The following is an 11943-nucleotide window of genomic DNA, read 5'->3' on the forward strand; positions in this document are numbered from 1 at the left end:
CGTATGCACAGGCTGGATGTTTGCACAATAATCCAGCCCTAACTTGGTGGCATTAAATGACACCAACGATTTATTGCTGTTATTAATTATCACAGTTCTGGGAATCAGCTGGAATAAGCTGGGTGGTTTTCACTTGGGGTTCGTTAGGTGGCGACGGTCCCACAGTGGCGGACGGTGGAGAGAAGCTTCCTCACTTACACGTCATGATGGGCAGCCATCCTCCGCTGGAATCTCAGCAAGGGCTCTTTGGGGGAAGGTCCGCACTTGTGTTCTGCAAAGCCAGGCTTGCAGGAAAGCAACTTGGTTCTAAGAGTGAGTAACCCGATAGACGGCAGGGATGCTCTATTCACTTTCCTAAACGGGCCTCAGTGTCAACCCTGGCTGTATTCCATTAACGACCAGCAAGGTCCTCGACCACCCACGTGAAAAGGAAAGGGGCGTCAGACCCCTCCACTGACTAATGGGAGAAATGAAGAATTTGGGGCCTTGTCTCGAAACCCCTGTGGTCGTTCCTCAGGTCACAAATTACGTATATTCCTCCCACACGCCAAATCCACGCACTGTCCCCCATACCTGTCGAAAGCTGTTATCATGCATTAGGCTCAAGCTGGAGGCCAGGACCCTGACCTCAAATCAGGTCCAGCTTTGGATCAGGCTGCTCTTGGATCACTCCTCTGGTCCAGCTCTCTTTGCAAAGACCCCTGATCGTGCCCACAGGAGGCACGGGGCCACCACCCCATCTGCGACGTTCTTGTTAATCGGGTGATGTGGCGGGCCATGGAGGTAAGCTGCCCGGTCCTGCTGCCTTCAGTGGCTGTCCCCAGTCCCTGGCTCTGCCCGCGGGCTCCCAGTGCAGACCTCCCAACTGTCTCTCCCTGGCATGAATATATAGCTCACATCTACAGCAGCTGGTTTCTCTGTTTGCTTCCTGAGCCAACATGTTTGGGATTCAAAACCTTCTTTTCTTTTTTTTTTTCACTGTGTCTTTTCCCATTAGTCCTCGTGGGCAGCATTTCTGTGCACAGAATGCTCTTCAATACCCTACACATCTTTTGTGAAACTTATTGGAGTTCATGCCATTTGACAGAAGCCATGCCTGGAAATCTGAGCTGAGGTGGCCTGGTTACGATGCCCTGGGGGTGGCTGGGGACATGACAGTCCAAAAGGGAGGGTCTGGGAGGCCGTGGTCTGTGCAAAGGGTCTTTAATCTTTCTGCGTCCCCAAGGAAATTTTAAAGTCAGATCCCTGGCTGTTTCTTTACACCATGATTTTGAACAACAGACTCCCGGGTTTGGTTTCCCTGGAAGCTATAGCTTGAGTTGAGATTTGTGGGCTCTCTGAGAGGGCTGGGATGAGAAAGTACTGAATGTGGGACCCACCGTGTCCCGATTCCTCTCCATCTGATAAATTATTTTAAAAGCTCATCTCTTCCTTCGCTCCTCTGACTACAGTCAGCTGGAAAAAAAAAAAAAAAACATGAGGGTTCCTGTGAACACACGGCCTGAAAACTCACTTGGTAAAAAAACTGCACTAACCATTTTCTGTTTTCTATGAGCAACGATGCTGGCCACGCTTTCTGGAACAACATAGTAAGGGCCTTCTGCCTGCTTCCAATCTCCCTTTACGCCCCCCTGACAGTCTCCTCTAGGCTCTCTGCCTCCCTCGTGCCACACCAGGCTGTTTTATTGAAATACATACTGTGCCTTATTTTCAAGGGGTGCACTCTGTTGGTTTAATGCCGGATATATTGTGAAATGATCACCACAGTCAAGGTGGCTAAAAACCCCAACATCTCACGATTAGGATCACGTGTGTGAGGCGAGGACACTTAAGACCTAGTCTCTTAGCAAATTTCAAGTGTACAGTATAGTACCTTAACTGTAATCACTATGTTGTTCATTAGATTCCTAGAATTTATGCATCTTTTTCTTTAATGTTTTTTTTTAATTTATTTTTGAGATAGATAGAGAGAGAGAGAGAGAGAGAGAGCAAGTGGGAGGAGGGGCAGAGAGAGAGAGGCACAGAATTTGAAGCAGGTTCATACAAGGAAGGTAACTGTGGTGAAGAGGAAGGTACTTCAGTGTAGAAACAATGACAAGGTCCCTGGGTGGCTCACTTGGTTAAGTGTCAGACTTCAGCTCAGGTCATGATCTCAGTTTTGAGTTTGACAGGCTTTGTGCTTACAGCTCAGAGCCTGGAGCCTGCCTTGGTTTCTCTCTCTCTCTCTCTCTCTCTCTCTCTCTCTCTCTCTGTCTGTCTCTCTCTCTCTGTAAATACTAAATAAACATTAAAAATGAAGCAATGATACTTTTTGCCACATTCATTATTACGATGTTACAAAGAAACCTTCTCTCTGTCTTAGAAGAACCAGTTGGCTGATTTATTAAGGGGGAACATATGCTTTCAAAGTTAAAGGTTCCGTATTCAGAAGATTACAGGGGAAGGAAGAAAGAAAACTCACATCAAAATGGGCAAGAGAATTGGGTCTCCTTGACCAGACTATGGATTTCATGAAAACAGGGTCAACATGTGACACATGTGTGGGTGGCAAAGTAGATGTCACAGAAGAAAAAAAATCAGTGACCCAGAAGACACAGTGATACCAGCTCTGAAGAATGAAACACAGGGACTAAAAACATTCAAAACATAAAATGGAGTATTTAGCTACCTAATAATTTTAAGAGCCTAGAATAAGAAGCAGTTCGAAGAGAAAAATATTTGAAGAAATGATGGTGAAAATTTTCTAAATTGGATGAAAACTATAAACTCCCAGATGGAAGAATCTCAATGGCCCTGAAGCACAAGAAACATGAAAACCACACAAAGGTACAGCATAACTAATTTCTTCAAAACCAGTGATGGAGAGAAAAATCTTAAAAGCAATCAGAGATTCTAGACTAAAAATAGCTCAGAGGTTCATCGTCTAAGTTGTAGTTAACAAAGAGCACAGGTTCAGAGATGGGGATGTTATCTAGGAATGAAAAAGAGAAAACTTCAGATAAATGTACAGATTGTGGTAGAATCTTTAAAAACACACCCAGTTGATGGGACACCTGGGTGGCTCAGTTGGTTGAGCATCCGACTTAAGCTCAGGTCATGATCTCACCATTTGGGAATTCAAGCCCCGTGTCGGGCTCTGTGCCGACAGCTCAGAAACTGAAGCCTGCTTCCAATTCTGTGTCTCCCTCTCTGTCTTCCCCTCCTCTGCTCACGCTCTGTCTCTGTCTCTCTCATAAATAAATAAACACTTAAAAACTTAAAAAATAAATAATTAAAAACATACTAAGTTGAGAAAAAGACACAAGATATTTTCAAAAGCAAAAAAAAAAAAAAAAAAAAAAAAAAAGCATTCAGGGAACAAAGAAACATTCCATAAACAGGAACAAAGGTAAGTCTAAAGACCCCAGGGAAGAAGACGGCAGAGAGCATTTCCACTGAGGGAAAACAAATACAAGCCTGTCCACTTAGGATACTAATCAGAACAAACGTATATTTCAAAAGTGAAGCTGGAATAAAGACACTTTATGTGTAAAAGGAAGGCTGAAAGGATTTGTGATGAGCAGACCTGGTACACGAAATAGTAAAGGAAGTTCTTCGGGAACGAGGGAAATGATAATAGATGGAAACAGGGATTTACGTGAAAACTAATGAAGACCACAAGTGGGGAATAAGTGAGAAAATATATATTTACTCATTACTCAAGTCTCTTTAAGAGACTTTTAGCTCCTTAGAGAAGAATAACAACACTGAGGCGTGGTGTTTGTAACACACGCGGAGGAAAATACACAACAACAATAGCACAGAATCTGAAACTCGACCTGATTCACATCACTTACACAGAAATGAATAAAAATGAATCGTGGGTAAAAAATATAAAGCACAAAACTAAAACTTGAAGAACTATAGTAGGGGACAAACACTTGGGGATTTAGGGTTAAGCAAAGATCTGGACACCAGTATAATTTGGTGGACTTCATCCAAATTAACCACTTTGCTCTTCAAAAGGCCCTGTCAAGATAACAAAATGACAAATTAGAGACTGGGACACATATTTTCAAATTATATTTCCAACAAAAGCCTTATTTTAAACTATATACAGAATCTGTGAAAATCCAATTGGATTTAAAAAATCCAATTAAAAGCTGAGCAAAAGATAGGAACAGACATCTCACTAAATAGGATACAAAGATGTCATATCAGCCCATGAAACAATGTTCAACCTCTTTTCCACTAAGGAAATGGAAATTAAAAGCATACTGAAATCCACACCATCAACACAACAGAAATTTTAAAAATAGTGAGTACACCAAAAGCTAGTAAAGATTTGGAGAAACTGAATTGTTCCTACATTGCTGGTGGGAATTTAAAATGGTGGAGTTACTCTGGAAAATAATTAGAAAGTTTCTTTTAAAATTAGTGATGGAATTATCAAAGATCGAGCAACAATACTCCCAGGAAATAATTCTAAACTTATGTTCATGTAGATACTTATAGACACAATTTATAGCTTTATTAGCAACAGTCAAAAATGGGAAGTTACCTAAATATCCTTCAGTGGGTTAATTGTTAAACTAACTGTGGTATATCCATACCATGGAATATTACTGGGAAATAAAAAAAGGAATACTAGCAACTCCTTGGGATTAATCTCAAGAGATTTACTCTGAGTGCAATAAAGCTCATCTCAAAATAGCTACATACTGTATGATTCCATTTATATAACAGTCTCAAAATAACAAAATTATAGAAATAGAGAACACATTGGTGGTTTCCAGGGTTAAGTTAAGCAGGTGGAGGTAGAAAAAGAAAAGTGCCTGTAGCAACATCAGGGCAACATGAGGGATCCCTGTGGATGTAAATGTTCTGTACCTTGGTTATACCAATGTCAATATCTAGGTGGTTATATTGAAGTATATTTTTGCAAAGTGTTGCCTTTGGTGGAAACTTAGTATAGGGTACACAGGACTTCTCTGTATTATTTCTGACAACTGTGTTATTTCTTACAATCTCAAATGTACATGTATCTCAAATACAATTTTTAATTTAAAAAGATATATTGGGCTTTATCAGAATTAAGAACATTGCTTTCATAAGACCACTATTAGGAAAATAAAATGTAAGCCAAGCCACAGAGTGGGAGGAAGGATTTCCAAAACTTTTACCTGACAAATTATTTGTTTCCAGAATATGTAAAGAATACTTACAATTCAATAATAACAAGATTAAACAAGCAATAAAGGACACAAACAGGTAATTCACCAAAGAACATGTATATGGTTAAAGACACAGGTAAAAGAACATTCAACAGTATTGATCACTAGAGATAGTGAAAATTAAAACCACAACGAGATACCAGTGCACAACTAACATAATAGCACCAAACAGAAAGACTGAGAATTTCGAATTTTGTAGAGTGTTGGAATACATGAAATTCTTAAATGTTGCCAGTGGAATGGAAAGCATGTCAGCTATGTTAGAAAATTCCTTGTGAATTTAGTATAAACATGCATTCAATCAATGACCCAACAATTCCATTTCTAGGTTTTTAAGAAAAATGAAACTGTGTGTCCACATAAAGAGTTCTACATATATGCTTTATTCCTTAGAGTCAAAACTGTTAAGCAACCCAAATAGATGAATAAATTGTGGTTTATGTACACAATGGAAAACTACTCAGCAATAGGAAACTATTGACACGTGCAACACAGGAAGAATTCAAATGCATATCATTAAGTAAAAGAATCTAATTTCAAAATGCTATATAGTGAATTATTCCATTTATATAATTTTTAAATATATACATTTCAAAAGAATTAAAGCATATAGTGTAGGTTCTCTAACCACACTGGAATTAGGTGAGAAATTAATGTCAATCATGGATAAAGATGTGGTTTATATACACAAAGGGATACGACTTGGCAATGAGAAAGAATGAAATCCTGCCATTTGCAGCCACGTGGATGGAACTGGAGGGTATGATGCTGAGTGAAATAAGTCAGTCACAGAAAGCAGCATATGTTTTCACTCATGTGAGGAACTTGAGAAACTTAACAGAAAACCATGGGGGAGGGAAGGGGAAAAATAATTTCAAACAGAGGGAGGCAAACCATAAGAGACTCTTAAATAGAGAGAACAAACTGAGGGTTGCTGGGGAGTGGGGGAGAAATGGGTGATGGGCATTGAGGAGGGCACTTGTTGGGATGAGCACTGGGTGTTGTACGTAAGCAACGAATCATGGGAATCTACTCCCGAAGCCAAGAGCACACTGTATACACACTGTATGCTAGCCTAATTGACAATAAATTATATTTAAAAGAGAAATTAATGTCAATCAATAACCTGATAAAAACTCTAAAATCTTATAAATTGGAGAACACACTTTGAAACAAGCCAGAGACCAAGGAATAAATCACAAGTGAAACAGAGTATTTTGAATGATATAACACTCTACACCCACTAGGATGGCTAAAAGGAAGAAGACAACATCACAAGCCTGGGCAAGGATATGGCAAAATTGGAACGATCAGACTTTGCTATGTGATTGTAAAATGGAACCGCTGCCATTTTGGAAAACCTTTTGACATTTTTCTCAAAATGTTAAACATAGAGTTCCTAATGACACAAGCAATTAATTGCACTCCAAAGTATGTCTAAGAAAATGGAAAACATATTTCCACACAAAAACTTGTACACAAATTTTCCTAGAAGCATTACTCATGATCGCCAAAAAGTGGAAACAATCTGAGATGTCCATCAACATATCAGAAGATAAAGTGTGATTTCCATACAGTGGAACATAAAAAGAACTGAAGGGCTAATGAAGGAATGCAGGGCTACAACAACATGGATGGACCCTGAAAAAATTATGTAAAAGAAAAGGCCACATTTTCTATGACTATCATATGAAATGTCCAGAATAATAAAATCTACAGAAACAGAAAGTAGATTGATTAGTGGTTGCCAAGTGTTGGTGGGAGGGGACCAATGCGGAGTAACTAAGGAAATCAATTGACTTACCTGAGGAAATTATAAGTAGGACAGCAATAATTAGTAAAATAGGAAATAGACAAAAGCAGAAAGAATTTTAACAAATTGAAAAGTTTTTCTTTGGAAAGAGTAATAAAATTGCTAGACCCCCCTAATAATACTGTATTAATTTATTTTAATTTAACTTTTATTTATTTAGTTTTTAATTTTAGAGAGAGAAACAGAGCGTGAGTGCAGGAGGGGGGAGAGGAGAGAGGAGAGAGAAAGAAAACCTTAAGCAGGCTCCAGGCTCAGTGTGGATCTCACTACGGGTCTTGATCCCACGACCCTGGGATCATGACCTAAGCCAAAATCAAGACTCGGATGCTCACCGACTTACCCACCCAAGTGCCCAATACTGTGTTAATTTTAAAAAGAGAGAGAGAAAGAGAACATAAGTTATTGACATAAGGAATAAAAATATGTACATCCTTACAGACCCTACAGACATTGAAAAGACAAGGGAAGAGTCCAAATATCCATCGATGGATGAATGGATAAAGAAGTGTTATATAATATATATTAAATATATATAATATAATATATATTATATTATATTATATATATTTAATATAATATATATTAAATATATATATAATATATTATATATATATATATATGAATATAAATATAAATATATATACATACACACACACACATACACACAATGGAGCATTACTTGACAGTCAAAAAGAGTGAAATCTTGCCACCTGCAACTACGTGGATGGAACTGGAGGATATTATGCTAAGTGAAATTAGTCAGAGAAAGACAAAAATCATATGACTTCAATCATATGAGGACTTTAAGAGACAAAAGAGATGAACATAAGGGTAGGGAAACAAAAATAATATAAAAACAGGGAGGGGGACAAAACCGAAGAGATTCATAAATATGGAGAACAAACTGAGGGTTACGGGAGGGGCAGTGGGAGGGGGGATGGGCTAAACAGGTAAGGGGTGCTAAGGAATCTACTCCTGAAATCATTGTTGCACTATATGCTAACCAATTTGGATGTAAATTTAAAAAAAAATAAAAATAAAAAATAAAACACGTCAATAAAATAAATGAATGAATGAATGAATGAATGAATGAATAAATAAATAAATAAATAAATAAATAAATAAATAAATAAATAAATAAATAAATGGACAAGGAAATGTTTAAATGGTTTTATGTCAATAAATTTGACAACTTAGATGAAAAAGAAAACACAACCTACCAAAACTGTCACAAGTAGAAACAGAACGTCTGAATAGTCCAGCAGGACAGCAGTGCTACTTTTCCATCCAGAGGACCTGAGATTCCTCCCATTGAAGGTTTCTACCCAGCAGTGTTGTCAGAGCTGTGCATTTGAATATCCTGGGAAGCTTTCGTAGATACCGAATGTGCGTGTCACCCTAAAGATTCTGATGCAATTGAGCAGAGTGGGCCCAGACATGGCAATTTTTAAAACATTTCCAAGGTAATTCTCATGTGCAGCCAGGGTTCAGAACTCAAGTGTACAAAAACTTCCATCTTCTAAACAATTCTGGGTCCCGGCCCTGGCTCTGCCACTAATCACCTGTGATACTGACAACCTCCGTTTCCCTGTTCCCTTGGTTACTCTTCTGCATAAAACAAGGGAGGTGGATTCCATCAGTTTACAAAGTTGTTTGTGCAGTGAGACTTGAAAACATCATGCCCAGGGGACCCCATCGTGGAGGGAGCTAAATTAAGAGTGTCTGTGATTGAGCAGAAACAGCCAGGAACAACTGTCCTCCCCCAAACTCCCTGGAGGCACTTCTGCAGAGTTCTGCGACCTTGGGCAAGTCACGGGCTTCGTGCCTCTGATGTGCCCTGTAGCTGGACAGTAAGTCTCCGCCCACCAATGGGGTTGACTGTGTAGAATGTGAAGGCGCCTCCAGCTCTCCCCACACTTCCATCTGCACCTCTCCATAGTGAGACCTTCTGACGCCTCCTTGTAGCTACTTAACTGATGGTCAAAGGGGGTTCCTCTCTTTTACTTCCAGAGGCGCCCACAAGCCATGCTCAGAGGGTGCATTTATTTATTTATTTATTTATTTATTTATTTATTTACGTTTTATTTACTTTTGACACAGGGAGAGACAGAGCCTGAACGGGAGGGTCAGAGAGAGGGAGACACAGAATCCGAAACAGGCTCCAGGCTTTGAGCTGTCAGCACAGAGCCCCACGCGGGCCTTGAACTCACTGACTGCGAGATCATGACCTGAGTTGAAGCCGGACGCTCAACCTTCGGAGCCACCCAGGCGCCCCTCAGAGGGTGCTTTAAAAAAAAAAAGTTTTTGAGGGGCACCTGGATGGCACAGTCCGTCAGGCATCCGACTTTGGCTCAGGTCATGATCTCCAGGTTCCTGGGTTCGAGCCTTGCGTCCAGCTCTGTGCCAACAGCTCGGAGCCTGGAGCCTGCTTCGGATTCTGTGTCTCCTTCTCTCTCTGCCCCTCCCCCACTTCCCCTCTCTCTCTCTCTCTCTCTCTCTCTCTCTCTCTGTCTCTTTCTCTCTCTCAAAAATACATAAACATTAAAAAAAATTAAAAATAGATAAAATAAATTGTTCACTAGAATGCCCTGGAAGAACAAGACGATGAGGTTTCAGGCCAGTGGGGAAATTTGGTTTGGCTCTGGCCAGCAGGGGTCAGGATGAGCTCTTCCACAGGGGACCAGTGAGGCTCCTGGTAAGTCCTGTGTACTTCTGCTGCGTTCGGAGAAAGTGCGGGCTCTTAGTCAGCAGCTCGGTGTCCAGTCATCTGTCATGCGGAATGCTCACACAAGTGTGCGAAAGACAACAGAGGCAGGGATGCTCAGCAGCGTCTGCCGCTATGCCCCTCCCATCACCATCACCCACACGGACCGTGACCTTTCCCACCCTCGGCCTCCACTCGTTCTTGGCTGGAGAGCTCTTCTCATTCCTCATCCAGAGAGCATGTGTCACGTCCTCCAGGAAGCCCTCCCTGATATCCCCGACGAGGCCATATCCACAGACACATCTAGCCTACAGATAATAGTGGAAGCATTAATCTGCGACTCCCCTTCTGGGTAGACGCTTAGGAAGGATGCTGCCTCTGGCCAAACATAGCCCTGGGGACTTATGGCTTGGGGAGGGATGGTGGTGCCCCCAGCAGGTGGATACAGACCTACATTAGGGCACAGGGTTTGGTCAGCAAAGTGTGGGCTAGATTTCAATCCCCTCTCATTATACCCTCTTGAGAAAACCCTTGGTCAGTACACAGACCACACAACCGTGCAGGTGGCTCCCTTCAGAGCTTCCGTGACTCATTCCCATAGCACGCTTTTTGCGTGTGCTATGAACACGTATTTGCAGCGTCTTTGCAGGCAAAGACATGTTTAATTTTGCTCATATTCTATTCCTAGCCTAGTTCTCGATTCTTAGTAAGTGTTCAAAGATGTACACTGGACAACCAGCAGACAAGGAGATTTGGAACACGAGGAGTGTGGTAGTTTTGTCTGAACGAGCCTCTAACTTGTGGAGGCTGAATGATTTTCAAACCCAAAGGACAGGCTGTGTCCCAGAGGGAAGCCTCATAAAGGAGAGACGTTTCCTTCAAATATGGAGACAGGCAAGAATCTACTCCATTTTGCTTCTAAAGCCTGCATAGCTCCTCCTTGTAAAAAATACCAACAGAAAGAGCTTCTGGGGAATCTCCTCACTGAGCGTGCACATGGCTTCACATCAGCCCCAACCATCCCCTCGATCTCTGCCATCGGAGAGGTGACTTTAAATTACCTAAGAAAACTGGACATTCTTACGTAATTACAAGAAAGTAGTGAAAATTTGGAGGGGCTGGCTGGCTTAGTCAGCTAAGCATCTGACTTTGGCTCAGGCCACGATCTTACGGTTCGTGGGTTTGAGCCCCGTTTCAGGCTCTGTGCTGACAGCTCAGAGCCTGGAACCTGCCTCGGATTCCGTGTCTCCCTCCCTCTCTGCCCCTCTCCCACTCGCACTCTGTCTCTGTATCTCTCACAGAAATAAGTAAATAATAACAATTTTTTTTAAAGTAGTGGAAATTTCAACAAAAGGATGCGTACCCCCAGCAGCTTTTCAAACATGCAAACGTCCCTTGTTTTCTTTCACAAAGTGATGGGGCTTGGTGATATTTTGTATTGGCGTCAAAGCTTTTGCCTCATCACTGACAGCTTACTTATTTGTACTTATTCATCTCATTTGACCTGGACTTGCCCAGTCTCCTGTGCATCAGGGGGCATGGTGGTGGCTATTACAACCGTGCTACGATAAACATCGTTGACTGCCCATCTTCGCATACATACGTAAGTATCCCTTTAGGACACATAACTAGAAGTAGAATTTCTGCATCTAACTGTGCAGATACCTTTACATTTGAAGCAATAGTAGGCAAGATCTACGGCTTTAAAGCACTAGCTTGACGCATACAATTATGCCGTGTGTGTCTGTGGGTGTCTGTGCACACATGTTCACGCACCTGCCTATTTATACACACATTCTTCTCTTCTTCCTCCTCCCCATCACGGGGCCTGATGCAGGCACCTGACCCCAGCACACTAACAATAGACACTGCCACTCAGAAATGGGGATGGTGGCCTCTTTCCCTGGGCTCAGGGGACCCATTTCAGCCTTCCTAAATGGTCGTAGGCAGCATCCTTCTGCCGCCTCAATCTCCACGGCCTCAATGTCTTCAAAAGTCACCCTCATTCTTCACAGACATTCTTGATCTTCAGCTCTCCTGCCCACCTTTACTCCACAGGGTTCAGGCTCCAAAGGAGAACAATGTCTCTGCGGGAGAAATGCTCTAAGCAGTTCAGGAGGGAGCAGGTGGAGAGGAGAGGGAAGCCCCAGGGGGCGTCCACTTCAGAGAGCAGGAAAGGAGGGACAGGGGTCGGGCCTAGAGGCACAGCCAGG

At 41.7% G+C, this 11943-nt stretch overlaps 1 protein-coding gene across 1 annotated transcript in view; it reads left to right on the forward strand.

The window, feature by feature from the left end:
• Positions 1-777: 777 nt before the first annotated feature.
• Positions 778-11943, forward strand: part of LOC145715262 (coiled-coil domain-containing protein 71L-like) — a 194688-nt gene continuing 183522 nt past the window's right edge. The window contains exon 1 of the mRNA XM_081794932.1: positions 778-783. Coding sequence (XP_081651058.1) covers positions 778-783 — 6 coding nt within the window. The remainder of the gene's footprint in view (positions 784-11943) is intronic.

This window comes from Panthera onca (genome assembly GCF_046562875.1).
Source record: "Panthera onca isolate mPanOnc1 chromosome Y unlocalized genomic scaffold, mPanOnc1 haplotype 2 h2.ChrY_unloc_2, whole genome shotgun sequence".
NCBI classification, from domain to species: domain Eukaryota; kingdom Metazoa; phylum Chordata; class Mammalia; order Carnivora; family Felidae; genus Panthera; species Panthera onca.